The 20,545-nt window shown below is 37.8% G+C and overlaps 1 protein-coding gene across 3 annotated transcripts; it reads right to left on the bottom strand.

The window, feature by feature from the left end:
• Positions 1-376: 376 nt before the first annotated feature.
• MEPCE (methylphosphate capping enzyme) lies at positions 377-12,774 on the bottom strand. Of its 3 annotated transcripts, none has more exons than XM_053718381.1 (5): positions 12,712-12,774; positions 9,161-11,174; positions 8,805-9,023; positions 8,544-8,670; positions 377-606 (listed from the first exon to the last, which is right to left on the bottom strand). In XM_053718381.1, exons 2-5 carry the CDS (start codon positions 10,442-10,444, stop codon positions 512-514), a joined length of 1,725 nt encoding a protein of 574 aa, XP_053574356.1. In that variant the 5' UTR covers positions 10,445-11,174; positions 12,712-12,774; the 3' UTR covers positions 377-511. The 3 variants fall into 3 exon arrangements, with proteins under 3 accessions (XP_053574356.1, XP_053574355.1, XP_053574354.1); XM_053718380.1 differs by lacking the exon at positions 12,712-12,774 and adding an exon at positions 11,770-11,804; XM_053718379.1 differs by lacking the exon at positions 12,712-12,774 and having other exon boundaries at positions 9,161-11,724.
• Positions 12,775-20,545: the final 7,771 nt, after the last annotated feature.

Below are 20,545 nucleotides of genomic sequence, written 5' to 3'. Positions count from 1 at the left end.
TGTTCAATAATAAAATTAATCCTCAAAAATACAACTTGCCTAATAATTCTGCACTCCCTGTAAATATATATATATATATATATATATATATATATATATCTTTAAATAAAATGTATTTTATAGCAGAGGATTAATCTTTATTTCCTCACAGACGGAAAGAAGTTTCATTGGTTTATACACAAACCACTCCCACATGCCAATTGTAACCATTTGTCATTAAGTTCCTATAGCATTCTATAAATACCACAGTTAATGAAAAAAGTACTGTTACAGACCAGTGTATGTACCTATGATCTTCTTCATGAAACCCTTTAAATGGGGGGAGAGGAATGATTGCATGCTAAGCTAGGTTCCAAATAAATGCACAACACCAGCATTCAAAATAACAGCTTATATTTTGGAAAGGTTCCTGGTGCAAGTGACATTATGAAACAAAGAAAAAATAATCTTAAAAAATAAAGAACTTTGCAGGAGAAAAAAAATAAAAAAAAATAAAGTGGAAGGACAACAGCTATTTCTCTTGACTCGAAAGTGAGGCTGTGCTGGAGGGCTGAACTGGTATCTTTTCTCCACTCTTAAAGAAAGCGTAGATTGGCCTCTGAAAACCTGGAGAGGGAAAAAAAAAAAAAAAAGTCCCAGTTAAGTTTTTTGTTTTAGAATTGGAAAATACACAAAATTTTAAGATGTGACAATTATTGTAAAATAGGGATCACAACTTTTTCATAAGAGGGACTATGCTGAAATCTATTTTCTACCCAACTGGCTAGTAAACCTTTGCTATTAGCCTCAAGTATATACACGCTTCAAAAACAAATGTTCAGCAAGTTCTGATAAACTGTAACCTGTCTGACGGACCAGCTCCTACTTGAGCATGTGCAAGAGTTCACAGTAAAAATAAATTAGTTTGTGACTGGATGAGACCGTCACATGACTCAGGGCAATGAAAAAACATAGAAAAACAAAATACAGCTTGTTTTAAATTCAGACCATTTCAAAGCGTTGCTGCATAGTATTATTATGTATAGGGATTATGGAATTCTACTGTATTTAATAGTCCGTTATTATAAAGTGGGACAAGATGTATGCAAGATAGCAATCGTTATACATTAAACGGACATGAAACCCAAAAATGTTCTTTCATTATTCAGATAAAGCATGCACTTTAACAACATTCCAATTTATTTGTATTATCAATTTTGCTTCATTCTCTTGTTATCCATTAATGAAAAAGCAGCAATGCACTACTGGAAGCTAAGTGAACACATCAGTAAGCCAATCACAACAGGCATATATGTGCAGGCATCAATCAGCAGTTAGCGCCCAGCTCCTGAGACTACCTAGATATGCTTTTCAACAAAGGATACCAAAAATAATTAAATTAGATAATAGAAGTAAATTGGAAAGCTGTTTAAAATTGTATTCTTTATTTGAATCATGAAAGAAAGAAAAAACTGGTTTTATGTCCCTTTAACCTCTTCACATATTTCTACATCCTTTGAGAGTGTCTGTTAAATAAAATCCACAAAGAGGCGGAAAATGGCCTACACTTTTGAAGCCAGAATTTCAGATTGCAACACATGCACTCAGAATACATCATAAGGACTTAAAAGTAAAAAAAATAAAAGCTTTCATGATCTGGATACAATGTTAAAAAAACAAAAACAAAAAATAAACACAGAAATACAACTTTTCAATTTGTTATTATCAATTTTACTTTACTCTTGGTATCAATTGCTTAAACTTTGTTCCTTTCCAGGAGAGCATACCTAAGTAAAATTGGTAAATAGTAAAATCAAAAAGTAACATGCGCTATTTGAATCATAGAAGTTTAAAAATGTTAACTACCTTTAAAAAAGTAACTATTTAGAACATTAAACTCAAAATGCAACACACACACATATATATATATATACACGCACAACAATAACGTTATTTTTTACTCACTTTTCTTCAATTAAACTATAAAAATTATGGATTTATCTCTGCCTACTATTAAGTAGACGTTCATACTGTAAAACCATGGTCGGCAGCATGCCCCAGTCTAATATGGAAATACACAGCCTGCATGCAAGTAATATATTTACAAAATATATCAACAAGTATACTCCAGCTCGCCCACTAAGATCCAACAATGACCTGCTCCTTGCATCTTCGATTATCACCTCTTCCCATGCTAGACTGCAGGCCTTCTCTTGTGCAGCACCTACCCTCTGGATCGCTCCCCCTTGCACTGTCCGACTTCTCCTTAACGACAAAGGACGTGCCTGGCACGTCCGCTGGGGTTTGAAGCTCTGGAAGCGATCCTAATCGCTTCCAGCAGCTTCTAAGGTATTGCAGTGATGCCTCAATATTGAGGCATCACTGCAATACCTTTTTTAGCACACCAATGCCTTTTATTTTAGTACTGGCAGACGTTCTGCCAGTACTTAAGATGGCAGGGACAATTGTGGGGTGGGGGAGGGATGAGAGCTGTTTGAGAGGGCTCATGGGGTGGGATGTGTCAGGTGGGAGGCTGATCTCTACACTGAAGCTAAAATTAACCCTTCAAGCTCCCTACAAGCTACCTAATTAACTCCGTCACTGCTGGGCATATTACAAGTGTGGTGTGCAGCTGCATTTATTACCAAAAAGCAATGCCAAAGCCATATATGTTTGCTATTTCTGAACAAAGGGGATCCCAGAAAAGCATTTACAACCATTTGTTCCATAATTGCACAAGCTGTTTGTAAATAATTTCAGTGAGAAACCCAAAGAGTGAAAAAGTTAACAATTTTTTTTATTTTATCGAATTTGGCGGTGAAATGGTGGCATGAAATATACCAAAATGGGCCTAAATCAATACTTTGGGATGTCTTCTAAAAAAAATATATATATATATATATATATATATATATATATATATATACACACACACATGTCAAGGGATATTCAGGGATTCCTGACAGATATCAGTGTTCCAATGTAACTATCTCTAATTTTGAAAAAAAAAGAAGTGGTTTTGAAATAGCAAAGTGCTACTTATATTTATTGCCCTATAACTTGGAAAAAAAACGCAAAGAACATGTAAACATTGGGTATTTCTAAACTCAGGACAAAATTTAGAAACTATTTAGCATGGATGTTTTTTTGGTGGTTGTAGATGTGTAACAGATTTTGGGGGTCAAAGTTAGAAAAAGTATGTTTTTTTCCCATTTTTTCATCATATTTTATAAAAAAAAAAATATAGTAATTTATAAGATATGATGAAAATAATGGTTTCTTTAGAAAGTCCATTTAATGGCGAGAAAAACGGTATATAATATGTGTGGGTACAGTAAATGAGTAAGAGGAAAATTACAGCTAAACACAAACACCGCAGAAATGTAAAAATAGTGCTGTGGTCACTAAGGGGTTAATCTGCCTTCTTTTAACCGCTCCCTGGGAGACATTCGTTTTGTTCAGGGAAGTCTATCAGTCAACTCAGTAACAAATTTATTCCATTTACCCAATCATTGCCCCTGTCTAATTTGCAGTCCCCACCTCCTGTTTATCACTCTCCTACTCTTTTAGATAAGGGTTCTCCAACTTTTTTTCCCTAAGACCCAGTGCCATAAAACCACATACATTCGCGACCCTGAAAAGTTCTGAAGTAATATACAACAAAATAGCTGCTATTTTTGTCAAAGGGACTAAAATTTGTGCATATTTTATTCCTGATTGTAGTCAAACTTGAAAGCATTGTAAAAGGTAATAACGCACTGTCATATAACACACGTCACAACCCAGTAAACATGGTGTCGCGACCCAGTAATGGGTCCTGATTGTAAATTTCCAGGGGGAATAGGGCCATCAATTCCTCCTGTATGTGTTGTCAAATTTTGTCATGTCTCTTAAAAGTTTTTTATTTAAACAAATTGTACCCATGGACAGCGCTGCAGAATATGTTGGCGCTTCTCAAGGAAAGCATAATAATAAAAATGTTGAAAAGAAATAGATCAGATGCAAATCACAATGCGTAACTAACTAAATAAAAACAACAACAACTCTGCAAACACACAGCAGGCAACATAGGCATCACACCCTATGCAATATACAGATCTCTGCCTATGCCTTGAATTGGATAAAGCAGTCCCTATATTTTATATGTGCCAATCCAGCACCCTACCAAATACTATAAAAAGACTCGATCTGTGAATAAACCAGGGCTTGACAAATTTGCTCAAAATCTAGGAGCCAGCACATAAATTTAGGAAATGTCTAAACGATCCAGCCACAGCAACCTAAATTATTGTTGCGGCTGGTGTAAATATCCAGAAGACGACCAGTTACAGTGCAGGGAGGCAATGGTTTCCCATCCTCATGGTATGCAATAATGCAACTCAAACAGCCCCCTGATCCAATTAGGTAGACTGTAATATTAAATGTACTTTAAAGCAGTGTTTTTCAACCAGTGTGCCGTGGCACACTAGTGTGCCGTGAGAGATCCTCAGGTGTGCCACGGCAGACTGACAACAGTGTGACATATTTTTTAAACTTTGCTTGTTTTTTACTCCCAGTGCAGGGGTAGTTTGTAGGAGGCATGGCATAACAGCACAATATATACAGTATGTGTGTGTTTGTGTGTATGTGTATATATATATATATGCTGTATTAGGCTACAATGCGTGATTTTTTAAAAAATTTTGGGATGGTGGTGTGCCACAGGATTTTTTAATGTAAAAAAGTGTGCCACGGCAAAAAAAAGGTTAAAAAAAAATCACTGCTTTAAAGGGCAAATGTAACACCTTTTGTTTTTGACATGCTAACTTCTCTAGACCCTTTAAAAGTACATATGCTAAAATCACTTGAAAATGGTGCTGAAAATCGTTAGATTTCAACATGACTGACAGTATTGTTTACTTGAAAATTATTATTTCAATATACCTGGTACATATACGCTAGACATGATGTATTCAAAGCAAAGATTAGCCCGAGAATAGTCTGTAAATTTATTTTTTTAATTTTATTTAATAAAACAATTATCTTAAAGGGACACTGTACCCAATTTTTTTATTTTGTAATTCAGAAAGAGCATGCCATTTTAAACAACTTTCAAATTTACTCCTATTATCAATTTTTCTTCGTTCTCTTGCTATCATTATTTGAAAAAGAAGGCATCTAAGCTTTTTTTGGTTTCAGTACTCTGGACAGCACTTTTTTATTGGTGGATGAATTTATCCACCAATCAACAAGGACAACCCAGGTTGTTCACCCAAAAATGGGCCGGCATCTAAACTTACATTCTTGCATTTCAAATAAAGATACCAAGAGAATGAAGAAAATTTTATAATAGGAGTAAATTAGAAAGTTGCTTAAAATTTCATGCTCAATCTGAATCACGAAAGAAATTTTTTGGGTACAGTGTCCCTTTACTATGTAAGTGTAAAAGTTTAGTTTAAAAACAAATTATATATATATATATATATATATATATATATATATATATATATATACATACATACATATACACACACACACATAATATAATATCTCTTCTGCTTAGGACAATTAGGGATAGATATAAATTGCAATCTAAAAAGGAAGACAAGGTTGTGTGGAAACATTGTTAGAAAATGTATCAACCCTATGTTCCACACAACCTTGTTTACAGTCTTATTGTGTGTATTTTTTTTGTTTTTTTTAAATATTGATTATGGTTTAAAAGGGATATTAGCCTTAGAAAATTTAATTTAGATCAACTCACTCTTACAATTCAACATGTGAGTTTTCACACCTGGTTTTATGTCCACTGTATCAAAGGGAAACTGATTAATAGAGATAAGACAATGGAGCAAAAAATACTTCTATTAGCAAAAATGTGTCTAGTAAAAGCTATTACTGTATTTCTGAGGCATACACACATCTTGTGAAGGCCTGTCCACCAGTATTTAAACACCATGGGGCATATTTATCAGGCTCTCTATGGAGCTTGATGCCCCGTGTTTCCGGCAAGCCTTCAGGCTTGCCAGAAACAGAAGTTATGAAGCAGAGGTCTAAAGACCACTACTCCATAACCTGTCCGCCTGCTCTGAGGCGGCGGACAGAAATCAACCCGATTGGGTTGATTGGCCGCGAATCTGCAGGGGGCGGCATTGCACCAGCAGTTCACAAGAACTGCTGGTGCAATGATATACGCTGACAGCGTATTCTGTCGGCATTTATCGATGCGCAGTGGACATGATCATCTATATCGGATCATGTCCGCTTGCACCATAATAAATAGGCCCCCATGTCTGCTTAGAGAGCTTCTGTGAATTTACGTCATAACCCACTGCTGGCTCTGAGAAGGTGTGGTGTTTGAATACTGGTGCACAACCTTCACGGGATATGTGGGTATGCCTCAGGGGGGGATCCTACCCACAATTTATCCCTATATATAGATATAGGGTTTATAATAAATAAATTCTGACAAAGATGGATCTCTCTCCTGCGCTGATCAGTATATGCTCTAGACCAAAGGGGTCCCCCTCAGGACTCCAAAAGAAGGTAGGGTATAAGAAGATAGTAATAGGGAGCGCTTACAGCAAATACCAGATGGTAGAGTGGTATTTGCTGTAAGAGACTTGGGGGCCTATTTATTATGGTGCAAGTGGACATGATCCGATAGAGGATCATGTCCGCTGCACATCGATAAAATGCTGACAGCATACGCTGTCAGCGTATATTATTCCTTTTACTTTATAATAAATAAAACATGCACCACCCACTATATACTATGATGTGCATTTTATTATTTTTTTTTTATTATTTTTTTTTGGGGGGGACAGCAGACAAATCTGGCTTTCTTGCCTAAATGTATAGAAAAAGAGTGTGTTTTAGAGAAATGTACACATATGCTGTGAGGGCCCATGCACTAGAATTCAAGATAAGAGCTGGCAGTGGGGTATATTGTTTTTGAAGACGTCATTTGTGTCATACAAGTTACTGCTGACTCTCTAAGAAAGTGTGTTTGAATACTGGTACATGAAAAACACTGAAAAACAGTAACTTACTAGAAGCGCTTTAGCTAAAAGACATACTGCAAAAATGCCTCTAGTAAATTTAAAATGCACCAATACATTTCAGATCTTTCAATACTTTTAATTACTACAGTGATGATCATGCAATCCCTTTGTAGAATAGTAGTAGGGGTTGTCTGCTGAAATTTCACGTATGCAATTTCCAGTTTTCACAGGGAATGGGAAAAACATACATTTTCTTTTTATGGACATAAAAAGCTACTCTACGTACACACATACATAAGGGTGGAAAATATCACTAATTTACTAGTGAGTTAAAATTCACTAGTCCACTGATGTTAAAGATTGTAAAAAGTCAAATTCATCTGCTGCAATTTGTGACTCGCTCAGGACTAGTGGAAATTTAAATACATATATACACATATAAATAAAATGCATGTCTGGTGCTTTCCACTGTGCTCTAAATAACCCATGGGTTCAAAGGTCAGTGGAAAGCACCAGAGCAAGGCAACATGCCTAAAAGACTAATGAAGATTTTTATATTTGTTTAACTTATGTAAATTAAAATGGCCTTTATTTACAAATATACTTACAAAGTTGAGAAATGTGCCATTAACTCCCTGGACACCAGTCAAAAGGCTGCAGTAAATGCAAAGTAATGTACTGTGCCTCTTCCTAGTAGCCAGGTTAAAGAGCCATTATGGTTAAAAATATATATTAAAAAAATATGACATGCTCTAATACATTAGCGCATAAACATTTTTAACACTAGCGTACTCAATGTTTTTTTATAACCCCCGCAAAGCGGTAAAAAACCCCCATAGTACTGCTGCAGGATCGTTAGTGCTGGTTGCTTGCCACTACTATACTGCCTACAAGAACTGTCAATTTGCGCATACACTCAAAGTTTTGCCACTGCTGGGCTAGAATATACACACAAATCTACTGAAAATATAACTGAATACCCTGCTAGTAGAGGTTTATAGTTCTAGAATATGTATTAAGCTATACCGAAGAGAAATATTTAATTACATCAGATAATATGTCAACAGGTTTGCATTAAAGTGATGTTAAATCCGAGCGTTTAACAAAGTCTAGGATTTACAATCACTAAAAGTAATGTTGAGTTTAAGTGATCAATAAAAAAAAAAAAAAAAAAAAAAAGTGCTAAACTTACACTGACTGTAGTGCTGCATTTGCTAAACTCAGCGGCTCCGGCGGCCAACGGCACAGGGCTCTTCTACCAATGATGTCATATTTCCACCTGTAAACCAACAGCCATGCTAGCATACAGAACACTGTCAGATGACACGCACGGATATTGGTTTAGAGGTGCAAACGTCACCTCATTGAAGGAGATCGTTGTGCCGTGGGAGGCCGGAGCACAAGTCAGGGTAAGTTTAGCACTTTTTTTTTTTTTTTTTAAATAATTGATCTATTAAACTCAACATTATTTTTAGTGATGGCAAATCCTAGCATTTGTTAAACGCTCCAATTTACCATCACTTTAAAACATCAAAACACAAACTATGTATTAAAATGTAAAATCTCAAAAACAAGTGTTACCCTTAGATTGTGCATGTGGAGTTGCCAGAAGCTCATGACTAGAAAATCCAACTTCAGAAGAAAGAAGATATGAGGTGAACTGGTTCGGTTTAAAAGATATCCTACCGAAATTCTTGGAAATGTTTTCCTGGAGGAAAGAGAAAATTATGAGGTTAGGCTAGTGACCACAAACAAGCATATACTTAGATAAATTATTATACAACCATTCTACTATAGCGCAGAGATTAACAAGCCCCCCCCCATCAGCTTCCCCCTTCTCACAGTTAACTTCTTCCTCTTTCCATATGATGAAAATGGTTGTGGCTCCAAGATCAGTATTCCTCCTGGGTTAAGGTGTTTGTAAATTCTCCTGAACATCCTCTTTAGTCCATCATCCCCCCAGTTCAAATGAACCCACTTAGTGACACTAAGACATAGGATGACGTCATATTCCGTACGCTGAGCCTCTACTAACTCATCTCGATCAACCACGTAATTACCCTATGGAGAAGATATGAAAACATTTTAATGGCACATTTCTATAAGCATATAAAGGGAGAAGGGAGTTTACAGAAGCACACACTAGTACTAATATGACTTATTTTAAAAGAAATTGAACAAAAAGAATAAATTCATACCTTAACAAATACCACATTATGTGGAAAGAGAGGATTCTTCCTTTCTTTTTCTTCCTGTTGAGGGAGGAGGGGAGCTGCTATTGGACCTCGTGTGACAACCAAAGATGCAGGAAATCCACCACCACATTCTTCTTTTATGCTCTCTGAGAGGTAGTGTCTGATGTTCTGTCGTGCTGCGTTCACTAATGCTCCATCTATGTCCAGCCCTACCACTCGGAAGGGACTTAGGTTCCGGGCCACACAAAGAGTTAAGTGACCAACATTGCAGCCAATATCTAGCACTGCCTTTTCCTTGAACCACTCGGGCCTCAGCACCCGCAGACGAGGGTCCTCTGACTGACATGGGTTCCGGTAACCATAATATCTACAATAGTTGCCATACTGAAAGCGGTTCTTCGGCTTGCCATGGGCTGCAGACTCTGTGTTTGAGCATGAAACCCTAGAAGATGCTGATCCACATTGTGTCTTAGTTGTAGAACTGCCCCCCACACCACCCCTATCTGGGCTACCTGGTTTCCCTTCGGATTTACTAGAAGTCCTCCTCCTTTTACGGTGCCGAGAACTTAGAGAAACAGATGCACTAGCTGGAGCCACTGCTGTCTCAGTCTCTAATGATGGCAAAGCTACAACCATCATCCCGCAATTTATGACTGTGTTGAGTTCATATGGCCGTGGTTCCTCAGGGGTTGACTCTACTTCTTGGCCAATAGAGGGAGCCTTAGCAACTATTTCAATAGATTGGTGGTGGCGATGTCTGTGCCTTTTCCTGCCACTTTTGAGTGGTGAAAGCATTAGTTCTACATCTGCAGAACCAGTATTGAGGCTCAGTGGGTCTGTTATGTCCTTAGGAATTAAGATCTCAACTGGATCTCTGTTCCTAGATGGCAAAGGTGAGGACTTGGGAGTTTCTGCATTGAGGGCAAGGTTGACATCCTCATCTAGTAAGCTGTTAAGGTTGAGAGGGTCAAAAATGTTACCACCTAGAAGAAAGTTGGAAGGTAGGACAGGGTCACAGTCAGAGTTGACCCGTCTCCGACGCTTGTATGGGGCTGGATGCTTAAATCCAATGTTGAAACTGTTTCGCCTCTTTCCCTGAAAGCCATTTCGAGGTGCTCGTGGTGGGAGCAGCTGTTCACTCCCTTCCTTTGGGTTTTTAAATTCTACGTCTGTTTTGGGAGCAGAGATCGGGAGTGGGGCCAGGAAAGTCTTTTCACAATCATCTCCAGCCACCTCTACAGGCTGTATGGTGTCAGAGGAGGAAGACATTTCTACAAGAACCTGCATGGGTGCATCTATATGGAACCAAAAGATGGCTGAGGTGCAAATAAAAATAATAAATTCAGGGCAATAAAAATGGAAAGCATCAGAACAAAAAAAAGGTATCCGGTGTTCAAATTATGGACAGGGTAAAAGCTACAATTTCCCTCTCACCATCAAATTATAGATCACAAGCCTAGTTGGCTTTAAATTATAAAACCCTTTAATCTAGATCTTAAATACTGCTTGTAAAAGACCTAGTTACAATTTCGGAACAACTTTCCAAATACCTTGTAAACTCTACTAGGGTCTAACTGGGTAAATAGGCTTATTTTAAAACCCAGTTCAATTGGTTTAATACCCAAAATTTTCCATTCAATAAAGAGGACATCATTAAAGGTAGGATGCTACTCAAAAAGGTAAAGTGGCTTTGCAGCAAAGCCCTGACTCTGTAGAGACTATGCCCTAGGATGTTGGTCCATATTTAGATTTAAACTACAAGGAACCTATGTAAATATAAATTACAAAATGATAACTTCAACAGCTATGTAAATGCCTAACAATACAGAAAAAAATATTTTGTCAAAAATAGATGGATAACTTTCACTTTACTAGCTGCCCCCTCTATACCAAGAGAAATCCCTTTCCTCAGTTGGTGACCCTCCCTCTTCTAATCAGCCACGCCCCCTTCTATGTTGTGTTTTTTTTTCCTCTTCTTCTTCGGTGATGCCACAACTGCCCATTAAAGAAGTGCAACCTGGGGGGAGAAAGCATTATTAATTATTTATAAGCAAAGGAGGGGGCATGTATTTCAAGAGTGAGAGTGCTGAGTCTGCGTAATTCCTTTACTGTCACACCGAATTCTAGCACAATGTATTTTCAAGAAAATTACAGGTTTTACTGTATCAGATCTGCAGTACATTTAGGCAATGCGCCTCAGCATTTTATGGCAGTCGGAGGGTTAAACTGCTGACTAATAAACAGATTATCGCTTCCGTACGTTAATATAACAATAAGTGTTTTACTTTGTAGTTAGCTCCTTAAATGACGTAATCACTCGCACTATAAGAGTACTAATATGACGTCCGAATATTATAAATGTTACAGACAAAAATTTAAACAGTTTTAACATGGAGCAAAACAAATTCTACATAATCCCACACAGAAGCCAGTAAGTTGTGAGTGAAATGGCGGGGGCGCTACCATTTATAACCCCTTATTCTAGCCCCACCCTTATTTGACATCATAGTCCCTCCTCCATACCCAAAGAACCCGCTAGCCCAATAGCGACCAAGTTCCCTCCCGTAGTCTGCGCATGCACAGCTGTAACCACACCCACCACCCGAGCGCACCTGAAACCAAGCAGAGTGAACGAGTCTGTCTGTGACTTCACGTAGTGCGCGTCTTTATATATACGATCAAGGCTCCGCCCATTCCCCCCAATCTCGTCCGCTACATCACTTATGGTCACACCTTCGTTTCAGGCGTGTTCATGACCCAACAGTTTGATTGACTTGAAACTGTAGCCAATAGAAATGCGTTTGGGGAAGGTTTTCACAGCAGACCGTTCCGTATTGGGAAACCAATCATAATTAATTACATATATGTAGACGCTACATATACCGCCATGCTCATTGGATTTTGCATTTACACCGTTTGAAGCGCTCTGGTATTGTTAACTAGCACACAACCCACAGAGCCTTAGCAGAATGTAATTAAAATATGATCTCATATAGCTTGAATAAAAGTAACGCGAAGTACATACCTCAGCGCGTCAGGCAAATACTATAGTCAACAGCAATGTATTGTTTTAGTAGAGGGGACCTCATTTCATATAGACGCTTATGGGAATTGTAGTTTCCTAACCCCGCCCTCACCCCTGACGCCGTGGTTGCGTAGTTGTCTTCGCTTTCCCTTCGTGATATGAATAAAATGGCGACTAGGTATATTGGGCCGCGGTATATGATAGTGTGCATACAAATAATCTAAATAACTCTACAAGATATACATATATAGTGCTTGCATAACGGAGAACATGTTGTGTAGGCCTCTAATACAGACGCCACATTATTTCATGTGCAAACTGCGTTGTTTAGTTATACGTAAAAGTAATATATTTACAACGTATATGTCGAAGTGATATATTTGCACCGTCGTGCCAAAACGATTGCCTAAGAAGTACATTATTTATGCAATGTATAGATAAATGTAAACAATGTTAAGTGGGTGACATAGAGACACGCTAATTTATAACTCCGAATTATTAACATCATTTAAAAAAAAAAAACCCCTACCTTTGTTGAGAACGGTTTTGTTAAAAACCAATATGCAGCAATAAAAAAGCCACCTTCAGCCTAATCAATATTACACTTCTGGGGGAGGAGGTACAGCTTTAAACTATTTAGGATCCCTTACTTCTAATAGGCCTAAATTCAGTGTGTTGTATTGTGGGGAGGCGTGCATAATGCTGAACTGCTAACCTGGTGTGAAGTACTGAACAACACCTACTCCCACGAAAGCATAATAATAGAGAGCTTTTTATTCACCGAATCTGGCGACACAAATCATATTTAACAAATATGCAATGAGTACTGCCACATCAAAACAAACAGTATACTTGTTGCTGAAAGTTGCATTGTTCTAACACCTTTAGTTCTGTTGAAACATCTGTGAAGGAAATTAAACAAATTATTTCTAACTTGCATAGGATCATGAAAATGCTGTTTAAGCATGTTAAAACATGCCCTCAGCAGTGCAAGCATATAAACAGATTCTGTCAGCAAATGAGATTCAGAAGGCCCATTAAAGGGATACAAACATGCAAAAAGAAAATGCTCAAATATGTAAGAGCATTTTATTATTGCATTGTTGTCTGCTTACAATTATGTTTAACCCCTGTAAATATCTAATAAATCCATGATAAGTAACATGCGTAATCACCAATTGCAAGCTATCTCCCAGTAGCACATTGCTGCTCATGAACCTACCCAGGTATCCGATGTATGCTTTTCAACAAAGGAAAAAGAACAAAGTATATTTGATAACAGAAGTACACTGAAGATTCTCTAAAAAATGACATGCTCTATTTGACTTTCATGTTCCCCAAAGTCTGACCATGCTTGTGGCTGAAAAACAGTTACATATGTGAAGGATTTTATATCTCATTGTCACACAATAGGGACCCAAGTTTGCTAGAACTGGGTTTTGATAAGATCTATCTATACTCACACATACTAGATTGGGCAGATTTTTGAAAAAAATGGGAAACTTCATCGACAACACATAACACACGTAAACCAAATAAGTTATTAGACAAGGTTTTTGGTCGCAGTATTTCAAACCATTTATTTTAAATGATGACTATAACAGTTGTCACTATTATTACTATTCTAACTGTACAACTTTTCAATTGTTGAAAACATAACAATATAAACCAGACATAATGCAATATAATTAATCCCTGTCACTGCTGGTTATTGTTGTAAGCTGGTGAAGCAGAAGACTCCTATGTATGGCCCTTTTTATTTGGTATTTTGAAAGGTCTTTCTTAACAGTTAAAGTCACAGCAATTAGGTCAATTTTTAATTACTGCCTGTGTCTCCATTGCCACGTTAGTTTACAAAAAGCCTGTTACCTGTCACTGTTTTGCTCTTCTCACCTCCACTTGATAAGGCAGGAGTACTCAGTAACTACTACTAATTGTCTGTTTCTTTTAGTGCCTCTCAGAGACTCAGTCTGTGTGCTGCTACCTCCTGCTTACAATGGCCTAGACTATGAAAGGAGCGCAATATTGTGCTTTCGCAAGCAAAATATTTGCACTACACTCAGTAATACCAGCTGGCGTAAAGGTAAGCTGGTAATACAAGATAGGCGCAATGCGAATGCGACCTTGCGGTCACATTGCCTGGAAGCCTTGCACTCAGAAGAGTGCTTCTATAGGTTTCAATGGGAGCCTCATTTTCATGCTGTGAGCCATGGCAAACCACCAAGCGCAGGGGGCATTTGCTTAGCGTTGGGCAGCAGAATAAAAATATGTATATGAATATATACATATATATTTATGTGCTTATAAGTGTATATACCAAACCACAATATTGTTGAGATATGCCTGTATTGGGTTATTTCCAATACCCTCACTTTAACCCCTTATAACGGCTTTGTGCAGTTTTTTTTTTATAATGAAAATGCTCATCTTTTTTTCTTTTACGTTAACTACTGTACACTTTATTGTGCGGGCACTTGGGGCAGATGATTTTTCATTAACAAAAAGTCTGACTTCTGGTTAATTGCACTAAGCACAAAAGTGAAACTGTGAGCTTGTGTGAGCATTAACCAGCCACTTGTAATGGCTGGTTTTTAAAAATGCGCCCGTAAACGGGTAAAATTGTCCCTTTACGGGCACACGTTAAAATAGCGCTCCACTTGTAATCTAGCCAAATATCTGCTGCTCTGTATCTCACGAGATTCTCACTCACATTATCTCCTCTGTTCACCTAAGAGTACAGTAAAATAGGCTCAGAAACCAGCCACTTGTAATGGCTGGTTATTTAACATGCTCCCACGCTGCAGCATGCAGGGAACATGAGGTCTCCAGTTGCAGAACTAGCTGCAGCATAGCAAGTGTTGGGAAATTATTTATCAACTTGTAGCAATATAATGCAATAGCTGGCCATAAAGAAAACTTATAAAAAAGAAAAATTATATATAAAAAAAAAGGCATCCCTTCCATAAGCGTTTTTTCTCCAACAGTAGCAGAAACTTTCTCAGGATGCAGATCAACGGTTGTTCCACGGGTACTTTACTCAACCTTTAAAGGGAAGAAGTCCATCTCAAGCTTTTTTAAGGGCTACAAAATGTTTATTTCCCGATTCAGATAAAACATAAAATTTTAAACAACTTTCCAATTTACATCTATTATCAAATTGTCTTTGTTTTCTTGTTATCTTTTGTTGAAAAGCATTAAGGTTCGTTCAGGATTGTGCACGTATCTGCAGCACTATATGGCAGCAGTGTTACAACAATGTTATACATTAGAAAGAGCTCTAGATGGCAGCACTATTTCCTGTCATGTAGTGCCCCAGGCATGTGCACACTACCTATCTAGATATCTCTTCAACAAAGAATAACAAGAGAACAAAGCAAATTTGATAATAGAAATTAATTGGAAACCTTTTTTTTTTTTTAAATTGTATTTTCTATCTGAATCATGAAAGAACAATTTTGGGTTTTTATGTCCCTTTAAAGCGTATGTTTTTTATTTTGAGTGAAGATAACTCCTTTTTCAAACTCAGATGTTTTCCTTCTGAGCTTCATTGAAGTGACGTATGGAACAATCGTTGATCTGCATCCAGGCAAAGTCTGCTCCTCTGTTGGCGAAAACAGATTTGCTACATAATCAAAGGGAGATTGGAGCTGGCAGCGACTTCCATTCAGAGAAGTAACTTTATTATGTTTTAGCTGTGTACACCATATGTACACCAATAAACTCTGGGGACAATATGGGAGGAAAGTTTAAACATGGCAGTGCCCATTACTTTTTAGAAACCTTTATAATTCAATATTTAAATAATTAATATCATTAAAAAAATACATCTACCTATTATTCTCAGGCTAATATTTGGTTTGGATACATCATTATATCAAGTATGCATTTACTGTTTAATACTCATTTTAGAGTGAGCATCATAGATTGGTCAGTGTTTAGGTTTTGTGCTGCCCTAGGCAGGTCTTCAAGCCGACTGGCTCTGTTCCTCGGGACGAAGTCCTTAGGAGGGATGAAGAGGCCAAAAAGGGCTATCGTTTCTTCTACGACAGGAGACATTCTGTCAGGCCCTTACAGGAACTGAATGCGGGGCAAAGTGTCAGAATTAAACTGGATGATGAGAAGAAATGGAAGACGCCTGCTACGGTAATTGGACGCTCTCCAGAACCAAGGTCTTATGTAGTCCTTACTGATGGAGGGACGGTTACACTCCGTAACCGAAGACATCTTCAGCCTGTACCAGAGAGTCTCGAACTGGATGCCTCAGTACCACCGCCGGTGGGATCCCCTGTTCTAAGAGAGGTGCCTTCCCCTCAGCAAGATCACAGCGGGGATATGTCTTTGCCTCCAGCGGACTCTTATTCACCTCCTTCTGTATCAGAGGACAGTTCATGCAAAGTTACATCAAGCGGAAGAGTGGTGAAACTTCCGGCCCGATATAGGGACTGACTTTAGCTAGAACAGTGACCGGAAGTATGGGCAGAATAATCCCATGGTCACTGTGGACTAGGGTAGTCTACCCCGATGTCCAAGTCAGGATGTAATTACTATTTTTCTGTAACCAATTTGCTATATACTGTTTAAAAATGTTGTTGTATGCTCTTTGTATACCCTGTTATTTGTTATATTTAAATATATGCTTCGCCCTTTGAAAAGGGGGAAGATGTGATGAGAGCAGGAAGTGATGTCACTGGTTTGGGTGGGGTCGGGGCTTGGGTCCGGTGGTCTGTGTCGCAGTTGGTTGGTGAGATCGACCTGACTGGATGTATGTTTCTGTGCTCTGTAATAAAATAGAGTTGTATCATCATTGCTGTGTCCTGCATATGTCCTGCATCTCATGACATACATCTCTTTATAACAAATAATAAGTCTAATGGGAGATCCTTGAGAATAAAAAACAGAAATCAGCATAGGGTAAAACTAAAAAGTTTGTGTAAGGACTCCCAGAACATATCCAGGAATCCTTGGAAACGAGTCAGACATTAAAGCTTGTGTTTTACAGTTTGTAAAGTAGTCATTTTGTTCAAAAATTATAAATTATTAATGAAGATTCTAAATGTAGTCCTAAAAAGAAGAGTTTGAGGAAAACAAGACAAAATAAGATGGGCTAATTAGTCGACCCCAAATATTTATATAGGAAAGGGAGCACTCAAGAGAAGGGAGAAAAAAAAGGGGGGGGGAGTACGCAATATTATTCAGATTACTAATTAAATGGTCTCTCCCATACCAGAGGTCCAGCACCCCCTCAAAGAGTTCTAATTTGTTACAGCGCAGGTAAAGGTAACACTTCAACTGGTGCACCTCAGTAACCTGGCTCAACCATTCAGATTCTGTGGATGCTACTTTAGTTTTCCAGTGTTTAGGAATAAGTTTCTTGGCACTATTGAGCATGACTAATAAAAGAGTATGTTTTGCCTCATCTTCAATTTTTGAAGAGAATGATATAACAAAATCCCAGGGTCATTTGGGATGGTGACATTTAATATGTTGGACATGGTTATCAGTACCTCAAGGGGATTAAGTACCAACGGCTCACTAATTTTAAATAGATTTCTTTCATGTAATTGGCAAGAGTCCATGAGCTAGTGACGTATGGGATATACATTCCTACCAGGAGGGCCAAAGTTTCCCAAACCTCAAAATGCCTATAAATACAACCCCCACTACACCCACAATTCAGTTTTACAAACTTTGCCTCCTATGGAGGAGGTGAAGTAAGTTTGTGCTAGATTTCTACGTTGATATGCGCTTCGCAGCATGCTGAAGCCCGGTTTCCTCTCAGAGTGCAGTGAATGACAGAGGGATGTGAAGGGAGTATTGCCTATTGAATGCAATGGTCAACCTATCGGGGATCTATTTCATAGGTTCTCTGTTTTCGGTCGTAGAGATTCATCTCCTACCTCTCTTTTCAGATCGACGATATACTCTTATATACCATTACCTCTGCTGATTCTCGTTTCAGTACTGGTTTGGCTATCTGCTATATGTAGATGAGTGTCTTTTGGTAAGTATGTCTTATTTTATTTATGACACTCTCAGCTATGGTTTGGCACTTTATATGTAAAGTTCTAAATATATGTTTTATACTTATATTTGCCATGTTTCAGGTTAATCAGTATATATTTCCTTCTTACAGACTGTCAGTTTCATTTTGTGAAATATGAATACATTTTTTTCTTACCTGAAATTTTTTTTAAAATTGACTTTTCTTCTAAATTGCACGCTGTTAGGCTCGCGGGAGCAAAAAATGCTATAATTTATTGCGTCATTTTTGGCGCAAGACTTTTTGGCACGAGAATTACGTTTGTTGACGTTATGATGTCATATCCAGCGTCTTAGTTGGCGCCGAGAGTTTTCACGTAGTTGCGCCATCTATGACGCTCGTGTTTGTTGCAGACGTTTTTGGCGCCAAAAAAATGTGTCAATTGTAGGCGTCATACTTGGCGCCAGTTTTTTTGACATTATTTAAGTCTTTGCTTCTTTTTGCTTCTGGTTTCCAGAGGCTTATTCTGTTTGCATTTTTTCCCATTCCTGAAACTGTCATTTAAGGAATTTGATGATTTTGCTTTATATGTTGTTTTTTCTATTACATATTGCAAGATGTCTCAATGTGACCCTGTATCAGAATCTACTTCTGGAATGCTGCTGCCTGATGTCGGTTCTACCAAAGCTAAGTGCATTTGTTGTAAACTTGTGGTAACGGTTCCTCCGGCTGTAGTTTGTGTTAGTTGTCATGATAAACTTTCAAAAGCAGACAATATTTCCATTAGTAGTAGTCCATTACCTGTTGTTTTTCCTTCAACATCTAATGTTCAGGATATTCCTGTTAATGTGAGAGAATTTGTTTCTAATTCTATTCAGAAGGCCCTGTCTGTTATACCTCCTTCTAATAAACGTAAAAGGTCTTTTAAAACTTCTCATAAATTAGATGAAATTTTAAATGACCGTCAGCATTCTGAATTATCTATCTCTGATGAGGATCTATCTGGTTCAGAAGATTCTGCCTCAGATATTGACACTGACAAATCTTATTTATTTAAAATGGAGTTTATTCGTTCTTTATTAAAAGAGGTGTTGATTGCATTAGATATAGAGGAGTCTAGTCCTCTTGATATTAAAACCAGTAAACGTTTAAATTCGGTTTTTAAATCTCATGTAGTTATTCCAGAGGTTTTTCCAGTTCCTGATGCTATTTCAGATGTAATTTCTAGGGAATGGAATAGTTTGGGTACTTCATTTACTCCTTCTTTAAGGTTTAAGAGACTGTACCCTTTGCCGTCTGATAGATTGGAGTTTTGGGCAAAAATCCCCAAAGTTGATGGGGCTATCTCTACTATTGCTAAACGTACTACTATTCCTACGTCAGATAGTACTTCTTTTAAAGATCCTTTAGATAGGAAGCTTGAATCTTATCTAAGGAAGGCTTATTTATGTTCAGGTCATCTTCTTAGGCCTGCTATTTCTTTGGCTGATGTTGCTGCGGCTTCAACTTGGTTAGAGGCTTTAGCGCAACAAGTACCAGATCATAATGTGTATAGCATTGTTAAGCTAATTCAACATGCTAATAATTTCATTTGTGATGCGATTTTTGATATCATTAGAATTGATGTCAGGTATATGTCTTTAGCTATTTTAGCTAGAAGAGCTTTATGGCTTAAATCTTGGAATGCGGATATGACTTCTAAGTCAACGTTGCTATCTCTTTCCAAGGTAATACATTGTTTGGTTCTCAGTTGGATTCTATAATTTCAACTGTTACTGGGGGGAAGGGAGCTTTTTTGCCTCAGGATAAAAAATCTAAGGGTAAATTTAGGGCTGCTAACCATTTTCGTTCCTTTCGTCAGAATAAGGAACAGAAGCCTGACCCTTCCCCTAAAGGAACGGTTTCCAATTGGAAGCCTTCTCCAGTCTGGAATAAATCCAAGCCTTTTAGAAAATCAAAACCAGCCCCCAAGTCCGCATGAAGGTGCGGCCCTCATTCCAGCACAGCTGGTAGGGGGCAGACTACGATTTTTTAAAGATGTTTGGATACATTCAATTCAAAATCATTGGATTCAGAACATTGTTTCTCATGGGTACAGAATAGGTTTCAAGGTAAGACCGCCTGTGAGAAGGTTCTTTCTCTCACGCATTCCAGTGAACCCAGTAAAGGCTCAGGCTTTCCTGAAATGTGTTTCAGACCTGGAGTCATCTGGGGTAATTGTGCCAGTTCCATATCTGGAACGGGGTCTGGGGTTTTATTCAAATCTGTTCATTGTACCAAAGAAAGAGAATTCTTTCAGACCAGTTCTGGATCTAAAAATTTTGAATCGTTATGTAAGAATACCAACATTCAAAATGGTGACTATAAGGACTATTCTACCTTT

The sequence above is a fragment of the Bombina bombina genome, chromosome 6 (genome assembly GCF_027579735.1).
Source record: "Bombina bombina isolate aBomBom1 chromosome 6, aBomBom1.pri, whole genome shotgun sequence".
In the NCBI taxonomy this organism is placed as follows: Eukaryota; Metazoa; Chordata; class Amphibia; order Anura; family Bombinatoridae; genus Bombina; species Bombina bombina.
This window is presented reverse-complemented; position numbering and strand designations above follow the sequence as displayed.

What these genes read in the sequence shown, in the direction of transcription:
- MEPCE (XM_053718381.1), bottom strand. Translation starts at nt 10,444, where the DNA reads ATGCAGGTTCTTGTAGAAATGTCTTCCTCCTCTGACACCATACAGCCT. An exon ending in GAAAGAGGAAGAAGTTAACT is followed by an intron (nt 8,671 to 8,804) that starts GTGAGAAGGGGG and finishes TCTTTCCTCCAG; the next exon opens with GAAAACATTTCCAAGAATTT. An exon ending in TCCACATGCACAATCTAAGG is followed by an intron (nt 607 to 8,543) that starts GTAACACTTGTT and finishes TTCCCTCTCCAG; the next exon opens with GTTTTCAGAGGCCAATCTAC.